This window comes from Ranitomeya imitator, chromosome 4 (genome assembly GCF_032444005.1).
Source record: "Ranitomeya imitator isolate aRanImi1 chromosome 4, aRanImi1.pri, whole genome shotgun sequence".
Lineage (NCBI taxonomy): Eukaryota > Metazoa > Chordata > Amphibia > Anura > Dendrobatidae > Ranitomeya > Ranitomeya imitator.
This window is the reverse complement of record NC_091285.1, coordinates 572,037,537-572,064,545: the sequence shown is the minus strand read 5'-3', so window position 1 is coordinate 572,064,545 and position 27,009 is coordinate 572,037,537. Positions and strand designations below refer to the sequence as shown.

At 43.7% G+C, this 27,009-nt stretch overlaps 1 protein-coding gene across 1 annotated transcript in view; it reads left to right on the top strand.

Annotated features, from left to right (window-relative positions):
- Positions 1 to 27,009, top strand: part of PCSK6 (proprotein convertase subtilisin/kexin type 6) — a 284,049-nt gene that overhangs the window by 131,679 nt on the left and 125,361 nt on the right. The window contains exons 3-4 of the mRNA XM_069766332.1: positions 14,324 to 14,434; positions 15,516 to 15,659. Coding sequence (XP_069622433.1) covers positions 14,324 to 14,434; positions 15,516 to 15,659 — 255 coding nt within the window. The remainder of the gene's footprint in view (positions 1 to 14,323; positions 14,435 to 15,515; positions 15,660 to 27,009) is intronic.

Genomic DNA, 27,009 nt, shown 5'->3' with positions numbered 1-27,009 from the left:
GTAGGCACACGGGGGCTCTCCAAACACGACATGGTGTCCGCTAACGATGGAGATAATTTTTCATTCAAAAAGTCAAATGGCGCTCCTTCCCTTCCGAACCGTACCATGTGCCCAAACAGTGGTTTACCCCCACATGTGAGGTATCGGTGTACTCATGAGAAATTGCCCAACAAATTTTAGGATCCATTTTATCCTGTTGCCCATGTGAAAATGAAAAAAATTGAGGCTAAAAGAATTTTTTTGTGAAAAAAAAGTACTTTTTCATTTTTACGGATCAATTTGTGAAGCCCCCGGGGGTTCAAAGTTCTCACTATGCATCTAGATAAGTTCCTTCGGGCGTCTAGTTTCCAAAATGGGGTCACGTGTGGGGGAGCTCCAATTTTTAGGCACACGGGGGCTCTCCAAACGTGACATGGTGTCCGCTAAAGAGTGGAGCCAATTTTTCATTCAAAAAGTCAAATGGCGCTCCTTCCCTTCCAAGCCCTGCCGTGCGCCCAAACAGTGGTTTACCCCCACATATGAGGTATCAGCGTACTCAGGACAAATTGTACAACAACTTTCGTGGTTCAGTTTCTCCTTGTACCATTGGGAAAATAAAAAAAATGTTGCTAAAAGATAATTTTTGTGACTAAAAAGTTAAATGTTCATTTTTTCCTTCCATGTTGCTTCTGCTGCTGTGAAGCACCTGAAGGGTTAAAAAACTTCTTGAATGTGGTTTTGAGCACCTTGAGGGGTGCATTTTTTAGAATGGTGTCACTTTTGGGTATTTTCAGCCATATAGACCCCTCAAACTGACTTCAAATGTGAGGTGGTCCCTAAAAAAAATGGTTTTGTAAATTTCGTTGTAAAAATGAGAAATCGCTGGTCAAATTTTAACTCTTATAACTTCCTAGCAAAAAAAAATTTTGTTTCCAAAATTGTGCTGGTGTAAAGTAGACATGTGGGAAATGTTATTTATTAACTATTTTGTGTCACATAACTCTCTGGTTTAACAGAATAAAAATTCAAAATGTGAAAATTGCGAAATTTTCAAAATTTTCGCCAAATTTCCGTTTTTATCACAAATAAACGCAGAATTTATTGACCTAAATTTACCACTAACATGAAGCCCAATATGTCACGAAAAAACAATCTCAGAACCGCTAGGATCCGTTGAAGCGTTCCTGAGTTATTACCTCATAAAGGGACACTGGTCAGAATTGCAAAAAACGGCCAGGTCATTAAGGTCAAAATAGGCTGGGTCATGAAGGGGTTAAAAAAAAGCATTAACCTGATCACTAAACGGCGTAGCGAGAAAAAAAGTGAAACGCCAGAATTACGTTTTTTAGGTCACCGCGACATTGCATTAAAATGCAATAACGGGCGATCAAAAGAACGTATCTGCACCAAAATGCTATCATTAAAAACGTCATCTCGGCACGCAAAAAATAAGCCCTCAACCGACCCCAGATCATGAAAAATGGAGACGCTACAAGTATCGGAAAATGGCGCAATTTTTTTTTTTATTTTTTTTTTTTTTTTTTTTTTAGCAAAGTTTAGAATTTTTTTCACCACTTAGGTAAAAAATAACCTAGTCATGTTAGGTGTCTATGAACTCGTACTGACCTGGAGAATCATAATGGCAGGTCAGTTTTAGCATTTAGTGAACCTAGCAAAAAGCCAAACAAAAAACAAGTGTGGGATTGCACTTTTTTTTGCAATTTCACCGCACTTGGAATTTTTTTTCCCGTTTTCTAGTACATGACATGCTAAAACCAATGATGTCGTTCAAAAGTACAACTCGTCCCGCAAAAAATAAGCCCTCACATGGCCAAATTGACGGAAAAATAAAAAAGTTATGGCTCTGGGAAGGAGGGGAGTGAAAAACGAACACGGAAAAATGAAAAATCCCAAGGTCATGAAGGGGTTAATAGAAATCTGCAGTGGCAAAATCTGCACAAAAACTGCACAAAATCCGCATCAATTTCGCACAAAAAACGCACTAAAACCACATAAAAAACGCACCTGCGGATTCTGCCAGGAGATGCAGATTTAGTGCAGAAAATTCTGCACCACATTTCCTACGTGTGCACATAGCCTAAAGGACTGCTATTGAACACTTTTTTTTCCAAAGGGAGTGGGACTAGAAACTGCTGTTTGGACTGACTGGCCCATCAAGGGTTGTTTTTTTTTTTAAACCATATATACTCGAGTATAAGCGACCTCCCCGCGCTCCCCCCCCCCCCTCCTAATTTTGCCACAAAAAAACTGGGAAAGCTTAATGACTCGAGTATAAGCCTAGGGTGGGAAATGCAGCAGCTACCGGTAAATGTCACAAGTAAAAATAGATACCAATTAAAGTAAAAGTAATTGAGGCATCAGTAGGTTTAGTATTTTTGAATATCCATATTGAATCAGGAGCCCCATATAATGCTCCATAAAGTTTATGATGGCCCCATAAGATGCTCCATATTAAAATATGCCCCATATAATCCTGCATGAAGGTTAATAATGGCCCCATAAGATGCTCCATAGACACATTTGCCCAATATAATGCTGCACAAATGTTGATTATGGCCCCATAAGATGCTCCTTAAAGATATTTTCCCCATATAGTGCTGCACAAACCTTTATTATGGCCCCATAAGATGCTCCATACAGACACTTGGCCCATATAGTGCTGCACAAACGTTAATTATGGCCCCATAAGATGCTGCATACAGACACTTGCCCCTTATAGTACTGCACAAACCTTTATTATGGCCCCATAAGATGCTCCATACAGACACTTGGCCCATATAGTGCTGCACAAACGTTAATTATGGCCCCATAAGATGCTCCATACAGACACTTGCCCCATATAGTACTGCACAAACGTTGATTATGGCCCTATACAGACACTTGCCCCATATAGTGCTGCACAAACGTTATGGCCCCATAAGATGCTCCCTACAGACACTTGCCCGATTTGCTGTTGCTGCGATAAAAAAAAAAATCACGTACTCACCTCTCCGTCGCTCAGGCCCCCGGCACTTTCAATATTCACCTGACTTCGTTCTGGGCGCCGCTCCATCTTCAGCGTCTTCTGTACTGACTTTCAGGCAGAGGGCGTGCACTAACCACGTCATCGCGCCCTCTGACCTGAGCGTCACTGCAGAAGACATTGAAGACGGAGAGGTGCCCGGAACGGGGAGCAGGTGAATATCGCGCAGTGCTCCCCCTCCCCATTATACTCACCTGCTTTTGGCGCTGTGCAGTCCCTGGTTCCCCAGCGCCGCAGCTTCTTCCTGTACTGAGCGGTCACCGTTGCCGCTCATTACAGTAATGAATATGCAGCTCCACCCCTACGGGAGGAGCCGCATATTCATTACTGTAATGAGCGGTACCATGTGACTGCTCAGTACAGGAAGAAGCTGGGGAGCCAGGGACCTGCAGGGACCGTGCCAGGAGCAGGTGAGTATTATTAGACCGCCCCTGCTCCCCCTCCCCTGCCGACCCCTGGGTATGACTCGAGTTTAAGCCAAGAGGGGAACTTTCAGCCCCAAAAAATGGGCTGAAAATCTCGGCTTATACTTGAGTATATACGGTATTTTTTTTTTTTCCACACACTGTTCCCCACATAAGGTCTTAAATGATCTTTGGGGTAGTTTCAGGGGGTGGCCATTTCGACATATTAATACATTTTGTGTTGCTGATTTCTCCTGTAACTGGGTTTCGCATATTGGCCCCAGTTTCATGGGAAATTCTGCCTCCTTCACACATAATCAAGCTGACGGAGTCTCCTGTGATCCAGAAGCTCCAACACTTTTCCTAGTACCAAGCAATCAAATGACAGCTTGGTCTGAAGGAGGAAATGCTGGCAGTACTTCCTATGTTGTATATACTGTACTTGTTCTGCATGGCTCATTCAGAAATCAGGAAGGCACAGATGGTAATAAGACATCTCTGCCTTCTCTTTGGGCAGTCCGACTCTGTTGGACATCTACAGTCCATGGGCTGTCTGGAAATGCTTAAAAATCCTACATCAGTGCTCTGATACTACAGTGCCCTTCAGCTATAGTCTGTTGTTCATTTTCTCGTAGGAGAGTGTTCGGCTTTGCAACTAAAATTTGGATAAATTCAGCAAGGGCTCTTTATACATGAATTCAAAATATGTAGTAAATCAGTTATTGACCAGGAATAGTAATATTTATGATGTTGGGTAAGCCCAAGTCCCATGATTATCCCCTTGAAATGTTTTTTTTTTTATTTTTTATAACTTTTAGCTGCTTTTGTCCTCTCAGCCAAACGTACGGTTTCTTTCTATAAAACATCCTATGATTAGTTTTTTATACCTACAAACCATTACTCTAAGGATGTACCTGTAACAGACATCAGTTATATTCAGAATTTGGTTGTTTTTGAAGCCAACAGATGGATTTCTTCAAGACCTATTCAGTGAAATGGGACATATGTGGAATTTTTGCAAAAAATGTGCAGTATGAATGTACTTACCTGCTCTGCACACAGAGAAGGCAAACTTGTTCCCCAACCAGGGGCATAACTAATGCCGTTACGGAGGTCACAACTGAGCCAGTGTATGTGGGGGCCCGCCAACGCAAACATTAACTGGATGTGCGTCATCGGATGCATATTCGGATGACCTGTATTGCTGCTGGCTAATTAGAGGCCAGCAGCTGACATTGCCGTGCACATTACTGGGGTACATTGCAGTGACCTCATACGCTCCCATTGCTTTGATGCTGACGTCAGCTGCCGGCTTCAGAAGATGTTGTTTTGTGAGGGAGCAGAGGGAAGGTGAGTAGAATTGTTTGGGGTTTTTTCTATGCATTAAAGAGCAGCGGTAGAATGGGGGACATATACCATGATGGGAGATATATGTACCAGGACCGTGCTCAGGATAAGGAACCTGTACCAGGATGGGGAACACTAATATCAGGATGGAGGACGGGCATATATACAGTGGCATGTAAAAGTTTGGGCACCCCTGGGCAAAATTACTGTTGTGAACAGTTATGCAAGTTGAAGATTATATGATCTTTAAAATGGCTAAAGTTAAAAATGACACATTATCTTTATATTTTAGTCAAAAATATATTTTCATCAAAAAGGTAAATGGGCCAATGCAAATTTGGGCGCCCTGCATCTTTAATACTGTGTAGCACCCCCCTTTTGAGAGTATCACCGCTTGTAAACACTTTTTGTAGCTAGCCATGAGTCTTTCAGTTCTTTTTGCAGGATTTTTGTCCCTTCTTCCTTTGAAAATTCTTCTAGTTCTGTGAGATTCTTGGGTGGTTTTGCATGCACTGCTATTTTGCGGTTTAGCCTCAGATTTTCAATAATCAGATCAGGGGACTGTAAGGGCCATTGTAAAACCTTCAGCATGTGCTTTGTAAGGTAACCTATTGTGGAATTTAACACATAATAATAATAATAATAATAATAATCATAATAATCTTTATTTATATAGCGCCAACATATTCCGCAGCGCTTTACAGTTTAACAGTTTCAAACACAAAAGTCATAAGTAACAACGTTAACAATACAATAATTAAAGCAAAATAAGACGACCCTGCTCGTGAGAGCTTACAATCTACAATGAGGTGGGGGAGATGCAAAGTACAGGTGTGTATTTACAATGATGTATTTACAATCATGGTCCAGCCATCTTCGGGGGGTGGGGGATAGATGGGGATAGTGAATGGGCTACACACACACACACACACACACACACACACACACACACACACACACACACAAAACACATGTTTAGGATCATTATCCATTTGTAGAAGCCATCCTCTTTTCAATTTCAACTTTTTTTTTTTTTACAGATGGTGTTATGTTTGCATCAAGAATTTGTTGAAATTTTGTTGACTCCATTCTTCCCTCTACTCATGAAATGTTCCCCGTGCCATTGGCTGCAACACAATCCCAAAGCACGATTGATCCACCCCCATGCTTAATTGGTGGCAAGATGTTCTTTTCCTGAAATTATGTGCCCTTTTTTTTTTCTCCACACATACCTTTGATCATTGTTGCCAAAGAGTTCTATTTTAACCTCATCGACCCACAGGTCGTTTCCAACATGCACCAGCCTTCTTTAGATGTTCTTTTGCATATTTCTGTAACTGAATTTTATGTTAAGGACGCAGAAGAGGTTTTCCTCTGACTCTCCCATGAAGGCCATATTTGTGCAGGTGTCTCTGGACAGTAGAACAATGTGCCACAAGTCCAGAGTGTAATTTTTTCTGAAGGTCTTTTGCAGTCAAGCAGGGTTTCTGATTTGTGTGTAGCAATCCTAAGAGTAGCTGTCATTTAAATTTTGCTTGGTCTTGCAGACCTGATCTTGATCTCTACTGTTCCTGTTAATTGCAATTTCTTATTTACATTTCGAACTGAGGAAGTGGCAATTTGAAAACGCTTTGCTATCTTTCGTATAGTCTTCTCCTGCTTTGTGGGCCTCCACCATTTTCATTTTCAGAGTGCTAAGCAGCTGCTTAGAAGAACTCATGGCTGCTGTTTTTTTGGCACAAGGTTAAAGTAGGCTAGGTTTTTATATAGCTGGGAACTTTGCATCGCCTGGCCTTTCCTAACGATGGTGAACAAACAATAACCCTTACAGGCTAATTAATGCCTGAAACCTTGGTCAGTTATCTGAGCACAAAAATCTCCAAGGGTGCCCAAACTTTTTCATTGACCCATTTTCTTTTAGTAATATTTAAAAAATTATATATTTTTTCCTAAAATACAAGGAAATGTCATCTTTAACTTAAGGTTTTTTAAAGATCATTTCATCTTCAACAAACTGGATCTCCATACATGCGTTGTGAGTGTTACACAGCCATGACACATGTAGCTGTGGCGCCGAACAACTGATTATCAGGCGCGCTCCACATATATATATATATACACACACGTATTTGATACACTTCAGATTTTGCATGTTTTCTCACCTTTTTCCTTCAAACACGGTGAGTGCAGTTAATACCAAAAATATCTATTTTGGTCTCATCTGACCACATGACCTTCTCCCATGCCTCCTCTGGATCACCCAGGTCATTGGTGAACTTCAAAGTGGACATGTGCTGCTGTGAGCAGGGGGACATTGTGTGCCCTGCAGGATCTTTAATCCATGAAGATGTAGTGTGTTACTGACAGTAAAGTTTGAGACTGTGGTCCCAGCTGTCTTCAGGTCATTGACCATGTCCTCCCGTGTAGTTCTGGGCTCATTCCTGACCTTTCTCAGAATCGGCTTTACCCCACGAGACGAGATCTCGCATGAAGCCCCAGACTGAGAAAGATTCAGTCATCTTATGTTTCTTCCATTTTCTATGCAAATTTCCTCTTCACAGGGGAGATGACTTGAACTCTCTAGTGCCACCTGTTGGAAACGGCAATCTTGCAAGTTTTCGACCCTTTAATGAGTCTTGCAATATGACTTGGGATAAAAGACAAATCAGAATCTTAATTTACAGATACTTTTCGGGGTATTGCGCCTTTTCAGTGCAAAGTATGAGAACTGATTTGGCTAGGTGAAAGGCTCTGCACCAATGTGTAAGGGGTAACAGGGTTGAGGAAAGTAAGAGTTTGGAACTGTTGTAGAATTTATTGCAGTTTATTTTTCTACGAAGCAGTCTCTTCATATTTGTAATTCTTTTTTTTTTATTCTATTATGTACCTAAATTACATTTCTACACCCTCTGTACTCCTCTTCCTTTAAGTTACAGTATTGTGCTATCTGTACAGAATCATTCTTTGTATTGTGCGTGCAGGCATCAAGGAAAATGTCAACCCATTAGGGAACCTTGATGATTTCTGACTAGTATTTTATATTGTTTGCTCCTTTCTGCACAGATCAAATCTTGAACTTTTTTTTTACTGGATTCTTGCCTGGCAATATTTATAGACTAAACAATGTGTAATGTAACCCAATGTGACATTTTGTTTTTCTTCCAAGGCTTGTAATTTAATTAACAAAGGGTAAAGTGTTTAGTATTTTTTTGTTCTTTTGATTATAATTGCTTTTCTAAAACCTATGAGTTGGTCACATTGCGTTAGTGCAACCCGTTTAGCGCTAGCGGGTTTCGCTAACGCAATGTTTTTACTGTGGCTGCGTCCCGGGGTCGCGGTATTGTCCCCGCTCTCGCAGATCCCCGATCTGCGAGAGCGGGGAACGGACCGCGGGCGCGCCTCGGACGCTGCAAGCAGCGTCCGCAGCGCGCCAGGAAACACCGGCGCGTCGCTAGCGCGTGCCGAACATGGCACGCGCTAGTGCTGCGCGTTCCCATTGCCGTGAATGGGCGCGCTAACGGATGCGTTGCACGGCGTTAATTTCGACGTGCAACGCTGTCCGTTAAGCGCGTTCCCATAACGCAATGGGAACCCAGCCTTATTAGAGAAACCTTTTGGTTCTCAACCTGTTGTAGAAATGCAGTTAATAGTAACAATAATCATGATCTCTATATAGTGTGAACATGAAAATGCAATGAGAAAAAAAGATTGGTTTTAGACTTCATTAATTTGCGATCTAAATGAATTGGAGAAGTGATGTAATGGGTATATGGTTGGCAGCCGAAATAGAATTAAATCTGCTTAAATTAGGAAACACAAAGTATTACTGGTGTGGAATTATCCGGGCAGCGAGTTTAAAATAAATGGCAAACTGTAGGTGATTATGACCTGGTAGGGGAAATTAAAACATATGGAGTATGTTTTAATCAAATTATGTGCGTTCTTAAAGAAATGAGTATTCTGGTATGATGGCAATAGCTGCAGCTTTGCTGGAGGCACTGTGGAGCAGGCAGCAGATGGCTTTGTGTGCGCTTTTAGTAGTATTCTGTATTGTATGACCTCTCAGTTGTCTGGTTTGTGTCAGATCTTTCCTGTATCCTTCATAATTACTTCAGGCCTTTTCCAGTTTTGGAGACTATGGTTATCGGACTTTACCCTAATTTGTTTTGGTGGCTGGTAATAATCTGGAGAACATGTAGATTGTGAGCCTTCGCGGGCAGGGTCCTCTCTCCTCCTGTACCAGTTATGACTTGTATTGTTTAATATTATTGTACTTGTTTTTATTATGTATACCCCTCCTCACATGTAAAGCGCCATGGAATAATTGGCGCTATAACAATAAATAATAATAATAATAACATTGCAGAAACCGAGATGAACATAGGAAGAACGTACAAATGCCTGTAAGAGGTAGAACTAATATTGCCCTCAAAATTTGTTAATTTTATGGTGATTGGATTCATCAAGGTGATGAATCCATTCTTAAAAAATGTTTGTCCATGTTGACAGCATACAAATGTTGAAAACGTTTCGTCTTTAAGCATCTAATATTTCTTATTAATATTGGTGATAAATACTTTGGGTTATAGAATCACTTTAGCTTTAGCACTGAGCTGTAAAAAGCTAAAATATTCCATGCACTCATGTGTATGTGCTTTACCTGCTCGGGGTGTGTTTCCTGGACACTTGGTCTTTTGCATGTTGCAATCTAACTCTTAAGACAGACTTAATGTTTGGTAAGCTCCTTATTAGTAGCTTGACTTTGGTGCAGCAGACGGGAGTCATTTACTGGAAGATCCTTCCTTTGACTACAGTTAAAGGGACTCTCGGAGATTATACAAATAGAGCTCAAATAACCGACCTAGACGTGGTGTAATTTCCTAGTGCTCTGTTATTGGAGGTGTATTTATATATTTCTGGAGAACTCCTTAAACCTTTGCTCTTGGGACTTTAGCTATAAACTTCTGGCAGTGGGCATCCAATAAAAAACTGCATCTGCGGTCAGCAATAAATTAATAAGAATTGTTTTCAGCCTTGTAAATGCGGGAACAGCTGATTAGGAGACAGTGGGGTCATCTTTTAAAATAAACTTCCACCAAGTTTTGGTCTACTAAACCACCTTATCATTATGCAGCGAGGTGTTAAGTTTCCAAACTTCTCCATGTTAAAACCAGACATTCTGACATTTGGTAGTAAGAGTTTGAGATGCTCAATATGTGTCTGGACCTTTGCTCCAGCGATATCATGCACATTACATAGGGCTCAGAACAGTAGACCTTGCTTCACTGTGCATGCCCAAATCCTAGTGATGGGTTCCTTCTAAAGGGAGAACCTCTACCTGTATGCTCTTCTACAGCATAGATATTGGAGGACCTGAGTGTGACGTAATTTGTCCAAACTTTTCTTTGTTTTAAATAACGGATAGAAAATTTCAGGATATTTTTTTTTTTTTTTTAGAAATTTAAGTCTCTAATTCATCATTTGCCCATTTGGGAACTTTTTTTTTATTTTTAAAGATGACCTTTCACTTTTTTTTTTTTTCTTTAATCTGAGTCCACACCACTCCTGAAAATAATTTGTATAAAATGGACCAACTCCGACTCCTTAAATATATAATAAATTGGGTACAGTAGTTCAATGCAGGATGTGCTGAATATTTTTTCATAATTTGGGAAAGTTATGAAATGTCCTATAAATGTCTGTTCTAATCTTGATCTAAGGATCTGGGCTTTTAGTTGAAATGAATCTGTGCTGCACTTTCTGTACATGCTCAGTAGTGACCAGTGCTGTGGGGTCATGGATGAGATGAATCTGTGCTGCACTTTATGTACATGCTCAGTAGTGACCAGTGCTGTGGGGTCGTAGATGAGATGAATCTGTGCTGCACTTTATGTACATGCTCAGTAGTGACTAGTGCTGTGGGGTTGTAGATGAGATGAATCTGTGCTGCACTGTATGTACATGCTCAGTAGTGACCAGTGCTGTGGGGTCTTGGATTAGATGAATCTGTGCTGCACTTTATGTACATGCTCAGTAGTGACCAGTGCTGTGGGGTCATGGATGAGATGAATCTGTGCTGCACTTTATGTACATGCTCAGTAGTGACCAGTGCTGTGGGGTCGTAGATGAGATGAATCTGTGCTGCACTTTATGTACATGCTCAGTAGTGACTAGTGCTGTGGGGTTGTAGATGAGATGAATCTGTGCTGCACTGTATGTACATGCTCAGTAGTGACCAGTGCTGTGGGGTCATAGATGAGATGAATCTGTGCTGCCCTTTATGTACATGCTCAGTAGTGACCAGTGCTGTAGAGTCGTAGAGGAGATGAATCTGTGCTGCACTTTATGTACATGCTCAGTAGTGACCAGTGCTGTGGGGTCATAGATGAGATGAATCTGTGCTGCACATTATGCACATGCTCCGTAGTGCTGTGTAGTTGGGAGTCAGAGAAATTGAGGAGTCAGTCGGAAGTTTGGCTAACCAACTCCACAGCTTTGATTTGCAGATGATCCACTGTGACCAATTGTGCGCATACCACAGAGCTTCTGCCATATGGGAGAAAATGCAAACACCCTTAGAGAAGTATGTGGAGTATGCCAAGTTTATTGAATTGAAAATTTGAATTTTTATTAGAGGGCCATAAATTTGGAACAGAAGCACAGAAAAAAAAAATGTTCCAGAATCCGTTCAATGGCAAAAATTGGCGGAAGCATTTGATTTAATGAAAACATTCAGTGAAAAGGTCATCTTTACGGTACGTGAAAGACGCTGTGTGCAAGCGGATTCCGCTTCGAATCCGGCTGAAATAGAGCCGCAAAAGCTCCCCATAAAATTAACAGGGTTCACAGCAATATCAAAGCAATATTACTGTGTACATGTTCAGTCCTGTTACTTTTTACCTACTTAAGAGTCCGGAAACCCTGAAGCTGTTAAGTGATACTTATTCCTCGGGAGGCTGCCGAGCTGCCCTTTTACTACATTTGGAAGTATAGCGTGAAAGATGACAGCAGCGTAGCCCCCTCAAGAGCAACAGTAAAGCTGCCTCATTAAAACAACTACCAGCATTCTCCTGAAATTGCTTTGACTGGGAAAACTTGGTGGCTACACAAGCATCTAATAGACACCGTATGCACATTGCCTGAAGTCCTTTTTTTCCCTCATATATCTTTATGCTCTGACGGATTTTGTTCCAAATCCATCAAAATGGTACATTTTGATAGGTTTGGTGCAATGCAAAGATTCCTTTTTTGATCTCTTGCTTTATTTGCCACATTTACAGTAAAATGTCAAAGAGGGCATAACCCTATACACTGGGATCATCCGTGAGCATACTGATGAACCGGAAGAAAGAAGTATGCCAAACTAAGGGATCGCCTACAATTAATCCATTTACACTTTTAGGTTACATTTACCTCGGTATTTGTAGGCCAAAACCAGGAGACTGTAGAAAATGTAAAAGTGGTGATGTGTTTCTATTATACTTTTCCTCTGATTGTTCCTATCCTGGTTTTGGCTTACAAATACTGAGGTAGAATACTGACCCAATACTGCATTTGTGAATGTGGCCTTAAGAAAAAGACAGACAAGCCAAAAAAATAAAAATGTTTGCTGATATGCAGATTATACATTAGCCAGTTGTTGATTTTCAAAATAGATGATGAAAAACTATGCAAATCTACTATATAATTGTCTAAGGGTCACTTCCGTCTGTCTGTCTGCCACAGATATTCATTGGTCGCGGCCTCTGTCTGTCATAGAAATCCAAGTTGCTGATTGGTCGTGGCAAAACTGCCACGACCAATCAGTGACGGGCACAGTCCGGAAGAAAATGGCCGCTTCTTACTCCTCGCAGTCACTGCCCGACGCCCGCATACTCCCCTCCGGTCACCGATCACACAGGGTTAATGCCGGCGGTAACGGACCGCGTTATACCGCGGGTAACGCACTCTGTTACCGCTGCTATTAACCCTGTGTGCCCCCAACTTTTTACTATTGATGGTGCCTATGCGGCATCAATAGTAAAAAAAATGTAATGTTAAAAATAATTAAAAAAAAACAAAAAACCTGCTATACTCCGTAGTCCGCCGAGCCGCTCGCGCCTGCCGCCATCTTCCGTTCCCAGCGATGCATTTCGAAATTACCCAGAAGACTTAGCGGTCTCGCAAGACCGCTAAGTCATCTGGGTAATTTTACCATGCATCCTGGGAACGGAAGATGGTGGCAGGCGCAAGCGGCTCGGCGGAGCTTCGGTGGATCCCAGGGGTGAGTATATAACTATTTATAATTTTATTTATTTATTTTTTTAACAGGGATATGGTGCCCACACTGCTAAATACTGCGTGGGCTGTTAGATACCGCGTGGCTCTGTGCTGTATAGGCAGTGTTATGTACTATGTGGGCTGTGATATACTCCGTGGGCTGTGCTATATATTACGTGGCCACTGTTATATATTGTGTGGGCAGTGTTATATACTACGTGGCTCTGTGCTGTATACTACGTGGCTCTGTGCTGTATACTACGTCGCTGGGCAATATACTATGTGGCTCTGTGCTGTATACTAGGTGGCTCTGTGCTGTATACTGCGTGGCTGGGCAATATACTACGTGGCTGGGCAATATACTACGTGGCTGGGCAATATATTACGTGGCTGGGCAATATACTACGTGACCTGGCAATATACTACGTGACCTGGCAATATACTACGTGACCTGGCAATATACTACGTGACCTGGCAATATACTACGTGACCTGGCAATATACTACGTGACCTGGCAATATACTACGTTTTCTGCTGCTAGTCATGACTCTGTACACCACCGTTTGCTAGGAAGAGCGAGCGCTACTTAACTGTGCCAGCAATTTCTTGCTGTGCTTCCTGCTGGTCGTATGAGACGTGTGGGTGGACATCACAGGAACGTTGCAAAAAATAATTTAATTCTAATTTTGTCTGGCTTCTCTGGGGCTGATAGGTTGACAGCTCTTAAATACTGCTTTTAAGAGTAATATAATTTTTAATCCTTCTGATTAAATTCTCATATTAGAAAGTCTGTTTTGTATTGAGGAGAACCAACTTTGTAGAGTCAGACATTCACCTATTCGTTTGTGTGCTTTACGGTTTTTGTTAGAAATTGTTTTTGCTCTTTTCATTTATAATCGATAGATCTGCCAAGTTAATATAAATGTTAGCTGCTCATCTAATGCTTTAGTATTGGCTTGGACGTCATACTCAATGCGGCAACATAAATTCTGATGATTTCCAGTGTTTTCCAAGACCTGTAGGGGAACAAGTGCTCATTATATTCTCAGCATGTCACCCATTCCCTTAGGTCCTGTTTATTGAGTTTAAACATGGAATAAAGCGCAATTGTTTTTTATATTGCCGAGCCTGAACAGTAATTGAAAGTGGAAAAAATAATTGTTTTTTTTTTCCTTGATAGATACGGTCATAGAAGTAGTCCTTTGATGAATTGATTATAATGTGTTGTAAATGTATTTGCAAGTATTGACGAAGGATAGCAATTACATATCGGATTTACTTTTCCATACAGGTAGAATGGGTGCAGCAGCAACAAATTAAGAAAAGGGTTAAAAGATATATTCGAGCAGATCCTAACCTTTTGTACTTTAATGACCCCATCTGGTCGAACATGTGGTACCTGGTAAGTACACTGCTGAGTGCTATAATTCTAGTATCCTGCAGAGTCCACATTGCTGGGCACCAGACGAACCCAAGCATAGCACAGTCCGAAATTATTCATGTAGTTTTTGCACTATAGGCATTTAGAGATCATTTCAAACCTATTGATGTATTAGTGCTTCCGTATGGTGGGACAGCAGTGAGGGACCTTCTCAGTGAGACTGGGTTAATGTTCAGCATTCAGGAGGTAATTACTTCTGGGATGAGGAAGAAATCGGGAATTTGAACAGTATTTGGATATGTAATTTTATTAGTCTTAATTAATGTATCCTATACTACTATCCTTCGTTCCTCACTAATTTCTCCTGTCTCCAATCTATCAAGAATTCAACAGCCAGACACCTGATTTTTGTCCAGCTCCGTCAATCCCAACCACAGAACTCTCCACAGTGCTGTGCTGCCTTACATTGTATACTTCATCTTGATTTGCCGCCCAACTTTTGTTTTACGTTCTGCTAATGATCCAAGCCTAACATCTTCCGTATTCTGAACTTCCCACTGCAATGTTCAATCCTGGTCTCAAGCTGCACCAGATTTCTGGATTTCTCTACCCAAGACAATTAGTTAAATAATCCACATCTTTAAGCATGCCTTTAAAAATACATCTTTTTGACTGGTCTACCACGTGTCCCCACTGTGACTTCTTTACTTTAACCAATGCCCCCTACAATATTCCTTTTGAGCCGGATTCCAGTATTTCATGCCCTTGTATATCTCTTCATACATACTCTGAATGCATGACTAGTTCATCCATCTTCATGTGTGGAACCCTAAAAGATGACTAGACAGTTCTACAAAACAAGGACATATTGTATCTTCAGTGTCCTCACTATTTCCTGATTGATTGTAAGCTCTTGTATGCCGGGCCATTACTCATTTATAAGTTTTCATGTCCAACCTTGTACTTATACATTCTGGATTGGAAAATGCTGCAGAATATTGTGCACAAACACACTAGATACCAGTTAAAATCCCCTCTATGAACTGGCTGTCTTTTGCTGACCTCTGACATTTCACTATTTATTTTTCTCTCCATTTTTCAGCATTGCAGTGATAAGAGCAGCCGATGTCGGTCAGAAATGAATGTTATGGCTGCTTGGCAAAGAGGCTACACTGGCAAAAATGTGGTTGTGAGTATTTTGGATGATGGAGTGGAGAAAAATCACCCAGATCTTATACACAATTACGTGAGTAGATCGATATACTTTTTTTTTTTTTAATTCAAATAAATTTTTATTAAGAATAACAAGGCAATTAACATGTTACATTTACATTTTCAATATATAGTTTTTCCCCCCCTCCCCCTTCAAACAGCCCCCTTCGATCCCAAAGCCCCCCACCCCCACCCCACAAAGCAGCTCATCTTGTTAATTACTACCATCATTAAAACAATAGAGTATCTAATCCCTCAACCATTCGTATAAGCCACACTTCACATTACTATCCCATAGCAATCCATGGAGACCACATTTTATTGAACGTTTCAGTTTTCCCTTTCTTCTTATAAATCCCTTTTTCTAGTGTCAGGCCATGTTTCACATACTGGAGGAACTCTCCTCTTGACGGCGGCTCTTCCCTAATCCAGTTTCTAGCTATCACCTTCCTAGCCATATACAACAATCTGGCTATAGCTATCTTTAGGTGTTTATCCACTCCAATCTCATCCACGCATCCCAACAAACAGACAACTGGATCCCTTGGCACCGTGCATCCATACGCACCTTCCATACGACTCAAAACTACCACCCAGAAGGCAGCCAACCTCGGACATGTCCACATCATATGGAAAATGTCTGCATCCGTAGACTTACACCTCGGACATTCAGAGTCATTACGCAATCCTGCCTTATATAGCACCATCGGAGACCTATAAACTCTGTGTATCACATAGAGCTGTGACAGTCTATACGGTTCACTCAGCGACAGTCTTGGGATCCATTCCAACACCGACTCCCAAGTCTCGTTATCTATTGGGCCCAAATCCCTTTCCCATTTAGCTCTTGCCATTATTGGAAACCCCAATAGAAAAGTGTGCAACAGATCCCTGTACAGAGTGGATATGACTCCTCCAGTCGTCCCATCATTACACACATACTCCAGTACTATATCCCTTTGAATCCTAATACCTCCGTTCCTACTCTGAGCTCCAAAGGCATGCCTCATCCGCAAATATTGATACTCCCCTGCAGACCCAAGACCAAATTCCGCCTGCAATTGGGAAAATGATTTCAGTTCACCTTGTTCAATTATTTGATACACATACTGAATCCCTTTGCCCAACCACTCTATCAGTACCCCCAATGCCTCAAATTCTTTAAGATTGTTATTATGCCATAGCGGCGAGTATCTAGTCAAGTCCGTGATCCCACGTATGTGCCTCAATCTACTCCATAGCTTGCGTATCAACAGCAAAGTCGGATATAGCTTCCCCAAACTCTCCAAGGATCCATCCTCCAAACATTGCACCACTGGCCTTCTTTTTGTCACCACCTCCATCAACCGCTGTACTGCCCCAGATGACCCCTCATGCGCCCAGCCCCTTAAATGCTGACTCTGGGCTGCAAGAAAGTACAACTCAGGGTTAGGCAATGCCAGACCCCCATCATCCTTGGGTCGCTGAAGTGTCTCCAGTTTGATACGCGGATGCTGCCTCCCCCAAATCAGATTCCTAAACAGAGAGTTGATCTGTCTAAATTTCCCACGTGGTATCCAAACCGGCGCATTGTGAAGAATATACAGTATTTTCGGCATCAGAATCATTTTGATAAGATTCACCCTGCCTACCACAGACAAATGTAGCTTAAGCCCTGCATCCGCTTTTGCCTTGAGGGCAACCAAGATTGGAGTCAGATTCTCATGTATATAGTCAGTGACCGGCATAGATACCCATATTCCCAGGTACTTAAATTTACTCGTCACCTCCAGTCGCCCGTCCTCCAATGGCTCCCCATCCACATCGTCCACCTTAAACAAGATAGACTTACTCCAATTTATCCTAAGTCCCGACACTGATCCGAATCGTTCAATAATCCCAATGGCTCCCTCCAAGGATGCAACCGGGTCAGCCAGAAATAGCAGAATGTCATCCGCATACAATGCCACCCTTTCTTCAATCACCCCATATTTAAACCCCGTCATCTCATCAGACTGTCGAAGCGTAGCGGCCAGTGGTTCCACCGCCAGAGCAAACAAAAGGGGGGAAAGCGGACACCCCTGTCTCGTCCCTCTAGCCAATTGTATGGTCCGTGACAACTCCCCGTTTACCCTAACCCTGGCCGTCGGCATCGAGTACATTAATTGAATCCATGATATGAACTGCGGTCCAAACCCCATTCTTCGCAACACCTGCCAGAGATACCCCCACTCCACACTATCGAACGCCTTGTGAGCGTCTAAAGATGCAATAACTCTCTGGCCACAGTTATCGGCTTTGAGTTGCAAGTTTATATACAGCCTTCGTAGATTAATCGCAGTTGACCTATCAGGCATAAAGCCAGACTGGTCTGAGTGTATCAGGCCAGAAATAACACTTGTCAACCTCATCGCCAACACCTTAGCCAGGAGTTTAACGTCGATAGTAAGCAAAGAAATTGGCCGATATGAATCCGGCTGTGTCGGGTCTTTCCCCTCCTTTGGAATCACCACTATTGTGGCCTCCCGCATAGATGCCGGTAGCCTTCCACCATTCGTAGCCTCTTCCAAGACCGCCTTCAATTTAGGGATCAACACTTCCCCCAAGCTTTTATAAATTTCGGCAGGAAATCCGTCTACGCCAGGCGCCTTCCCATTAGCCATCGACTGCAATGCCCGTCCCAGTTCCTCCTCCGTAATGGGAGCCTCCAAATCCTCCCTAGCTGTGTCACTCAGCCTCGGGAGCTCCAACTCCTCAAGGAACGCCACCGTGTCCTCCATTGACCCATCTACCCGAGAGGAGTAGAAGTCTGCGTAAAAATCTGCAAAAGTCTCCAAAATCTCTGAAGTCTCAGAAACAGCAACACCACTCCCAGTCACCAAAGAGTGAACAAAGGAAGTATTTCTCTGGGCAGATGCCACCAGCGACAGCAAATGACCCACTGATTCACCCTCCTGGTAATAGACCAAATTCATGAATTCCCTCTTCCTTTCAGCCTTACTCAGCAAGACCGCCTCTAGCTGGCTTTGAGCTGCCTTTAACCTCCTCCCAGCCTCCAAAGTACCCATTATTACCATCTCATCTTCAGCCACCCTCAGCCCATCTATCGCCAGCCTCTCTACCTCTCTCGATTTCCGCTTACACCTGCTAATATCCCTAAACAACAGCCCTCTCAAGTACGCTTTCATGGCTTCCCACACAGTAAGCACATCTACGCTACCCTCATTTATCTCAAAAAATTCCACCAATTCCTTCTTAATCTTCTCCAAGTCTATACTGTGTAGCCAATTAGGGTGAATTTTCCACTCCCTTCTGCTCCCGTTCCGTGTCCCCACTGATCGAAATTCCACTTCAACTGGACTATGGTCTGAGAGAGCCCTAGGTAAATATCTCACGTCCCTTACCATCGTATCTAGTAATCGGTTACCCAGTGCCAGATCAATCCTAGACAGCGTACCATGAGCTGGTGAGTAGCATGAATACGCCCTTTCCCCGATATGCCTAACTCTCCATAAATCAACCATGCCCACTTCCCCGACATAAGTCCCAAACGTAGTGGTATGTCCCGCCGTCCTATTCTGGGGGTTTTTGTTCTTATCCCAAAAGTCATCACATATATTATTAAGGTCGCCGATAATTAGTAATGGTAACGGTCCCCAGCGCTCTACCCTCTCCAGCACCTCTCTTATCTTCTTGCTTGAGTATGGGGGCGGAATATACATTGCCACTATACACATCAATACTCCATTCATTTTACATTTCACCACCACACACTGACCATCGACATCCTCTTTTACCATTACCTCCTCATACTGCACCCCCGCAGGTATTAACAAAGACACACCCCTAGAATACGTCGAGAAAGTAGAATGATACGCCCTCTGTATCCAGCGCCTATTCAATACGTTCACCCTCTCCCGCACTAAATGTGTCTCTAACAAACATATCATTGAGACCTTCTCGGACATACTGCAGACTTGCCGCCCGCCGTGTTTTATCTGCCAGACCTCTCACATTCCAACTCAATATTTTAACCCCTTCAAGACCCAGCCTATTTTGACCTTAAAGACCTTGCCGTTTTTTGCAATTCTGACCAGTGTCCCTTTATGAGGTAATAACTCAGGAACGCTTCAACGGATCCTAGCGGTTCTGAGATTGTTTTTTCGTGACATATTGGGCTTCATGTTAGTGGTAAATTTAGGTCAATAAATTCTGCATTTATTTGTGATAAACACGGAAATTTGGCGAAAATTTTGAAAATTTCGCAATTTTCACATTTTGAATTTTTATTCTGTTAAACCAGAGAGATATGTGACACAAAATAGTTAATAAATAACATTTCCCACATGTTTACTTTACATCAGCACAATTTTGGAAACAAAATTTTTTTTTGTTACGAAGTTATAAGGGTTAAAATTCGACCAGCGATTTGTCATTTTTACAACGAAATTTACAAAACCATTTTTTTTAGGGACCACCTCACATTTGAAGTCAGTTTGAGGGGTCTATATGGCTGAAAATACCCAAAAGTGACACCATTCTAAAAACTGCACCCCTCAAGGTACTCAAAACCACATTCAAGAAGTTTATTAACCCTTCAGGTGCTTCACAGCAGCAGAAGCAACATGGAAGGAAAAAATGAACATTTAACTTTTTAGTCACAAAAATTATCTTTTAGCAACAATTTTTTTATTTTCCCAATGGTAAAAGGAGAAACTGAACCACGAACGTTGTTGTCCAATTTGTCCTGAGTACGCTGATACCTCATATGTGGGGGTAAACCACTGTTTTGGCGCACGGCAGGGCTTGGAAGGGAAGGAGCGCCATTTGACTTTTTGAATCAAAAATTGGCTCCACTCTTTAGCGGACACCATGTCACGTTTGGAGAGCCCCCGTGTGCCTAAAAATTGGAGCTCCCCCACAAGTGACCCCATTTTGGAAACTAGACGCCCCAAGGAACTTATCTAGATGCATAGTGAGCACTTTGAACCCCCAGGTGCTTCACAAATTGATCCGTAAAAATGAAAAAGTACTTTTTTTTCACAAAAAAATTCTTTTAGCCTCAATTTTTTAATTTTCACATGGGCAATAGGATAAAATGGATCCTAAAATGTGTTGGGCAATTTCTCCTGAGTACACCAATACCTCACATGTGGAGGTAAACCACTGTTTGGGCACATGGTAAGGCTCGGAAGGGAAGGAGCGCCATTTGACTTTTTGAATGAAAAATTATTTCCATCGTTAGCGGACACCATGTCGCGTTTGGAGAGCTCCTGTGTGCCTAAACATTGGCGCTCCCCCACAAGTGACCCCATTTTGGAAACTAGACCCCCCAAGGAACTAATTTAGATGCCTAGTGAGCACTTTAAACCCTCAGGTGCTTCACAAATTGATCTGTAAAAATGAAAAAGTAATTTTTTTTCACAAAAAAATTCTTTTCGCCTCAATTTTCTCATTTTCACATGGGCAGTAGGATAAAATGGATCATAAAATTTGTTGGGCAATTTCTCCCGAGTACGCCGATACCTCATATGTGGGGGTAAACCACTGTTTGGGCACACGGCAGGGCTCGGAAGGGAAGGCGCGCCATTTGACTTTTTGAATGGAAAATTAGCTCCAATTGTTAGCGGACACCATGTCGCGTTTGGAGAGCCCCTGTGTGCCTAAACATTGGAGCTCCCCCACAAGTGACCCCATTTTGGAAACTAGACCCCCCAAGGAACTTATCTAGATGCATATTGAGCACTTTAAACCCCCAGGTGCTTCACAGAAGTTTATAACGCAGAGCCATGAAAATAAAAAATAATTTTTCTTTCCTCAAAAATGATTTTTTAGCCTGGAATTTCCTATTTTGCCAAGGATAATAGGAGAAATTGGACCCCAAATATTGTTGTCCAGTTTGTCCTGAGTACGCTGATACCCCATATGTGGGGGTAAACCACTGTTTGGGCGCACGGCAGGGCTCGGAAGGGATGGCACGCCATTTGGCTTTTTAAATGGAAAATTAGCTCCAATCATTAGCGGACACCATGTCACGTTTGGAGAGCCCCTGTGTGCCTAAACATTGGAGATCCCCCAGAAATGACACCATTTTAGAAACTAGACCCCCAAAGGAACTAATCTAGATGTGTGGTGAGGACTTTGAACCCCCAAGTGCTTCACAGAAGTTTATAACGCAGAGCCATGAAAAAAAAAAAAAAAATTATTTTCTCAAAAATGATCTTTTAGCCTGCAATTTTTTATTTTCCCAAGGGTAACAGGAGAAATTTGACCCCAAAAGTTGTTGTCCAGTTTCTCCTGAGTACGCTGATACCCCATATGTGGGGGTAAATCACTGTTTGGGCACATGCCGGGGCTCGGAAGTGAAGTAGTGACGTTTTGAAATGCAGACTTTGATGGAATGCTCTGTGGGCGTCACGTTGCGTTTGCAGAGCCCCTGATGTGGCTTAACAGTAGAAACCCCCCACAAGTGACCCCATTTTGGAAACTAGACCCCCAAAGGAACTTATCTAGATGTGTGGTGAGCACTTTGAACCCCCAAGTGCTTCATAGAAGTTTATAATGCAGAGCCGTGAAAATAATAAATACGTTTTCTTTCCTCAAAAATAATTATTTAGCCCAGAATTTTTTAATTTTCCCAAGGGTAACAGGAGAAATTTGACCCCAATATTTGTTGTCCAGTTTCTCCTGAGTACGGTGATACCCCATATGTGGGGGTAAACTACTGTTTGGGCACATGCCGGGGCTTGGAATTGAAGTAGTGACGTTTTGAAATGCAGACTTTGATGGAATGCTCTGCGGGCGTCACGTTGCGTTTGCAGAGCCACTGATGTGCCTAAACAGTAGAAACCCCCCACAAGTGACCCCATTTTGGAAACTAGACCCTGAAAGGAACTTATCTAGATGTGTGGTGAGCACTTTGAACCCCCAAGTGCTTCATAGAAGTTTATAATGCAGAGCCGTGAAAATAATAAATACGTTTTCTTTCCTCAAAAATAATTATTTAGCCCAGAATTTTTTATTTTCCCAAGGGTTACAGGAGAAATTGGACCCCAAAAGTTGTTGTCCAGTTTCTCCTGAGTACGCTGATACCCCATATGTGGGGGTAAACCACTGTTTGGGCACACGTCGGGGCTCAGAAGGGAAGTAGTGACTTTTGAAATGCAGACTTTGATGGAATGGTCTGCGGGTGTCACGTTGCGTTTGCAGAGCCCCTGGTGTGCCTAAACAGTAGAAACCCCCCACAAGTGACCCCATTTTAGAAACTAGACCCCCCAAGGAACTTATCTAGATATGTGGTGAGCACTTTGAACCCCCAAGTGCTTCACAGACGTTTACAACGCAGAGCCGTGAAAATAAAAAATCATTTTTCTTTCCTCAAAAATTATGTTTTAGCAAGCATTTTTTTAGATTCACAAGGGTAACAGGAGAAATTGGACCCCAGTAATTGTTGCGCAGTTTGTCCTGAGTATGCTGGTACCCCATATGTGGGGGTAAACCACTGTTTGGGCACACGTCAGGGCTCGGAAGTGAGGGAGCACCATTTGACTTTTTGAATACGAGATTGGCTGGAATCAATGGTGGCGCCATGTTGCGTTTGGAGACCCCTGATGTGCCTAAACAGTGGTAACCCCTCAATTCTAACTCCAACACTAACCCCAACACACCCCTAACCCTAATCCCAACTGTAGCCATAATCCTAATCACAACCCTAACCCCAACACACCCCTAACCACAACACTAACCCCAACACACCCCTAACCCTAACCACAACCCTAATTCCAACCCTAACCCTAAGGCTATGTGCCCACGTTGCGGATTCGTGTGAGATATTTCCGCACCATTTTTGAAAAATCTGCGGGTAAAAGGCACTGTGTTTTACCTGCGGATTTTCCGCGGATTTCCAGTGTTTTTTGTGCGGATTTCACCTGCGGATTCCTATTGAGGAACAGGTGTAAAACGCTGCGGAATCCGCACAAAGAATTGACATGCTGCGGAAAATACAACGCAGCGTTTCCGCGTGGTATTTTCTGCACCATGGGCACAGCGGATTTGGTTTTTCATATGTTTACATGGTACTGTAAACCTGATGGAACACTGCTGCGAATCCGCAGCCAAATCCGCACCGTGTGCACATAGCCTAATTCTAAAGGTATGTGCACACGCTGCGGAAAACGCTGCGGATCCGCAGCAGTTTCCCATGAGTGTACAGTTCAATGTAAACCTATGGGAAACAAAAATCGCTGTACACATGCTGCGGAAAAACTGCACGGAAACGCAGCGGTTTACATTCCGCAGCATGTCACTTCTTTGTGCGGATTCCGCAGCGGTTTTACAACTGCTCCAATAGAAAATCGCAATTGTAAAACCGCAGTGAAATGCGCAGAAAAAAACGCGGTAAATCCGCCATAAATCCGCAGCGGTTTAGCACTGCGGATTTATCAAATCCGCAGCGGAAAAATCCGCAGAGGACCAGAATACGTGTGCACATTCCTAACCCTAACCCTAGCCCTAACCCTAGCCCTAACCCTAGCCCTAACCCTAACCCTACCCCTAACCCTACCCCTACCCCTAACCCTACCCCTAACCCTACCCCTAACCCTACCCCTAACCCTACCCCTACCCCTAACCCTAACCCTACCCCTAACCCTAACCCTATTCTAACAGTGGAAAAAAAAAAAATTCTTTATTTTTTTATTGTCCCTACCTATGGGGGTGACAAAGGGGGGGGGGTCATTTATTATTTTTTTTATTTTGATCACTGGGATAGATTATATCTCAGTGATCAAAATGCACTTTGGAACGAATCTGCCGGCCGGCAGATTCGGCGGGCGCACTGCGCATGCGCCCGCCATTTTGGAAGATGGCGGCGCCCGGGAGAAGACGGACGGGACCACGGCTGGATCGGTAAGTATGATAGGGTGGGGGGGGACCACGGGGGGGGGGGGATCGGAGCACGGGGGGGGGGAATCGGAGCGCGGGAGGGGTGGAACGGAGCGCGGGGGGCGTGGAACGGAGCACGGGGGGGCTGGAATGGAGCACGGGGGGGTGGAACGGAGCACGGGGGGGGGTGGATCGGAGTGCAGGGGGGGTGATTGGAGCACGGGGGGGTGATTGGAGCACGGGGGGAGCGGACAAGAGCACGGGGGGGAGCGGAGCACTGGACGGAGGGGAGCCGGAGCAGTGTACCGGCCAGATCGGGGGGGTGGGGGGGCGATCGGAGGGGTGGGGTGGGGGCACACTAGTATTTCCAGCCATGGCCGATGATATTTCAGCATCGGCCATGGCTGGATTGTAATATTTCACCCGTTATAATGGGTGAAATATTACAAATCGCTCTGATTGGCAGTTTCACTTTCAACAGCCAATCAGAGCGATCGTAGCCACGAGGGGGTGAAGCCACCCCCCCTGGGCTAAACTACCACTCCCCCTGTCCCTGCAGATCGGGTGAAATGGGAGTTAACCCTTTCACCCGGTCTGCAGGGACGCGATCTTTCCATGACGCCGCATAGGCGTCATGGGTCGGAATGGCACCGACTTTCATGACGCCTACGTGGCGTCATGGGTCGGGAAGGGGTTAATACAATCTCCCATCATGTGGCTCATCATTTCTTAAAGTATCCAATTTCCCAAGTATGAGCTGCCCCTGCCCCCTCCCAACTTGCCCCCCTAACCCCCCCAATATAACGCATTCTTCCTCTCATCAAGAGTGGGGCTCCACTGCCCACTGCGAACACTCTCCCTTACTTAACCCTCTCCATTCGCGTCCCGCTGCCATAGCAATCACAATTTCCCCCCCCAACTTTCACTTTATTGTATCTTAACATTTCAACTTATATTAACATATAGAAAAAGTACCAAACCAGTTCACAGTACCCAGCATAACCCTCCTCCCCCGTACTTAGTAGTTGGTACTGTCCCCTCCGGCCATTCCTTCAATATGGCCCAGCAAAACCCCCAACAGTTGCTCAACTCTTTAACCATTGCTAACGAGCGCAGAACTCTCCTCCATCGACAGAGAAAACAAATCCCAACTGGATCTCGCCGAAATGTCAGACGCCCATTCCCTTAAGTTTTTTCTCATGAGTATCAAGCCACTGGGTAGCGTCCTCCGGTGTCCGGAAGAAATGTGTCTTATTAAAAGCCACCAGTCTCAGCTTGGCGGGAAACTTCACTGAGTACTGCACTCCCAGCTCCCTCAGTCGCCGCTTGACTCCAGTAAACTTCATCCGCTGCTTCTGAACTGCAGCGGAATAATCCGGATAAATGGCGATTTTCTGACCTCCAGCCGTCAGATCCTCCATCTCTCTAGCCTTTCTAAGGATAATGTCTCTGTCCCTGTAGTTCAGTATTTTAGCAAGCATGGTACGGTGATTCGCTCCTGGGGCAGGGGGCTGCGGCGGGACCCTATGAAGCCCGTTCAACAGCAAAGACTTTTGTCAACACTGTGCTCCCAATCTTCTCCAACAGCCAGTTCTCCACAAACTCAGTGGGATTTCTCCCCTCAGTCTTTTCAGGCAGCCCCACTATACGTATATTATTTCTTCTGGATCTATTTTCCAGATCCTCATTTTTGGCAGCGAGCTCGGCTATTGCTTGGGCGAACTTCTTTTCAGCTTTTTGTAGCTTAACTATGTGATCTTCTGCCGTGCTCACCCTCTCCTCCACCACTCCTCTACGTTTGTCCATTTTCTGCAGAGCCGCATTAATCTGTGCCGTGTCCCCTTTAACTTCCTGCATCTGCTGGGCCAAGGAGTTCAGGGATTGCTGACATGAAGAGATCAGTGTGATAACATCTCTAAGAGTCGGCTCCTCTCCCTGTGATACGGCTTCAGGTCCCCCACTAGCCCCAGCCATGCTGCCTCTCTCCTTCCCCCTCTGTACCTCATGCTGCTCGGCTGTGCTTGCTTCCTCCTCCTGGTCAGCTCCAGCTCCAGATCCTGGTTCTGCCTCCTCAGCAGCCTCCACTCTGGCATACTGCTGCAGCTTTGCGGCCACCTCCATGCGCCGCTGACATGCGGCGTTCTCCTTCTCGGCGTCCTCCCTAGCATCGGAGCCATCTTGGCTGGCTCCTGCATCGCTGGTGCCAGCGTCTTTCTGCCGCCTCCTGGTCATCGCTGCCGACTCCGGACCTGCTGCTCCGCACCGCTGCACTCTCCGGACCTTCAGCCAGCCGGATTTAGGTGAGTTTACCCGAAAATCGGGGTTAAAGCAGGATTTTTGTCCTTATGGCAGCAGGAGCACTCTTCCCTGCTTCCACTCACATGGCCAGCTAGGAGACGCCCCCGAGTAGATCGATATACTTATATTTCTTGTACCTATCAGATCAAAAAAATTGTATTAAAGCAGTTGCAGCATACCTCTAAAAATGATCTTTATACGTCGGCCTCACGTCGTGTTAAGGT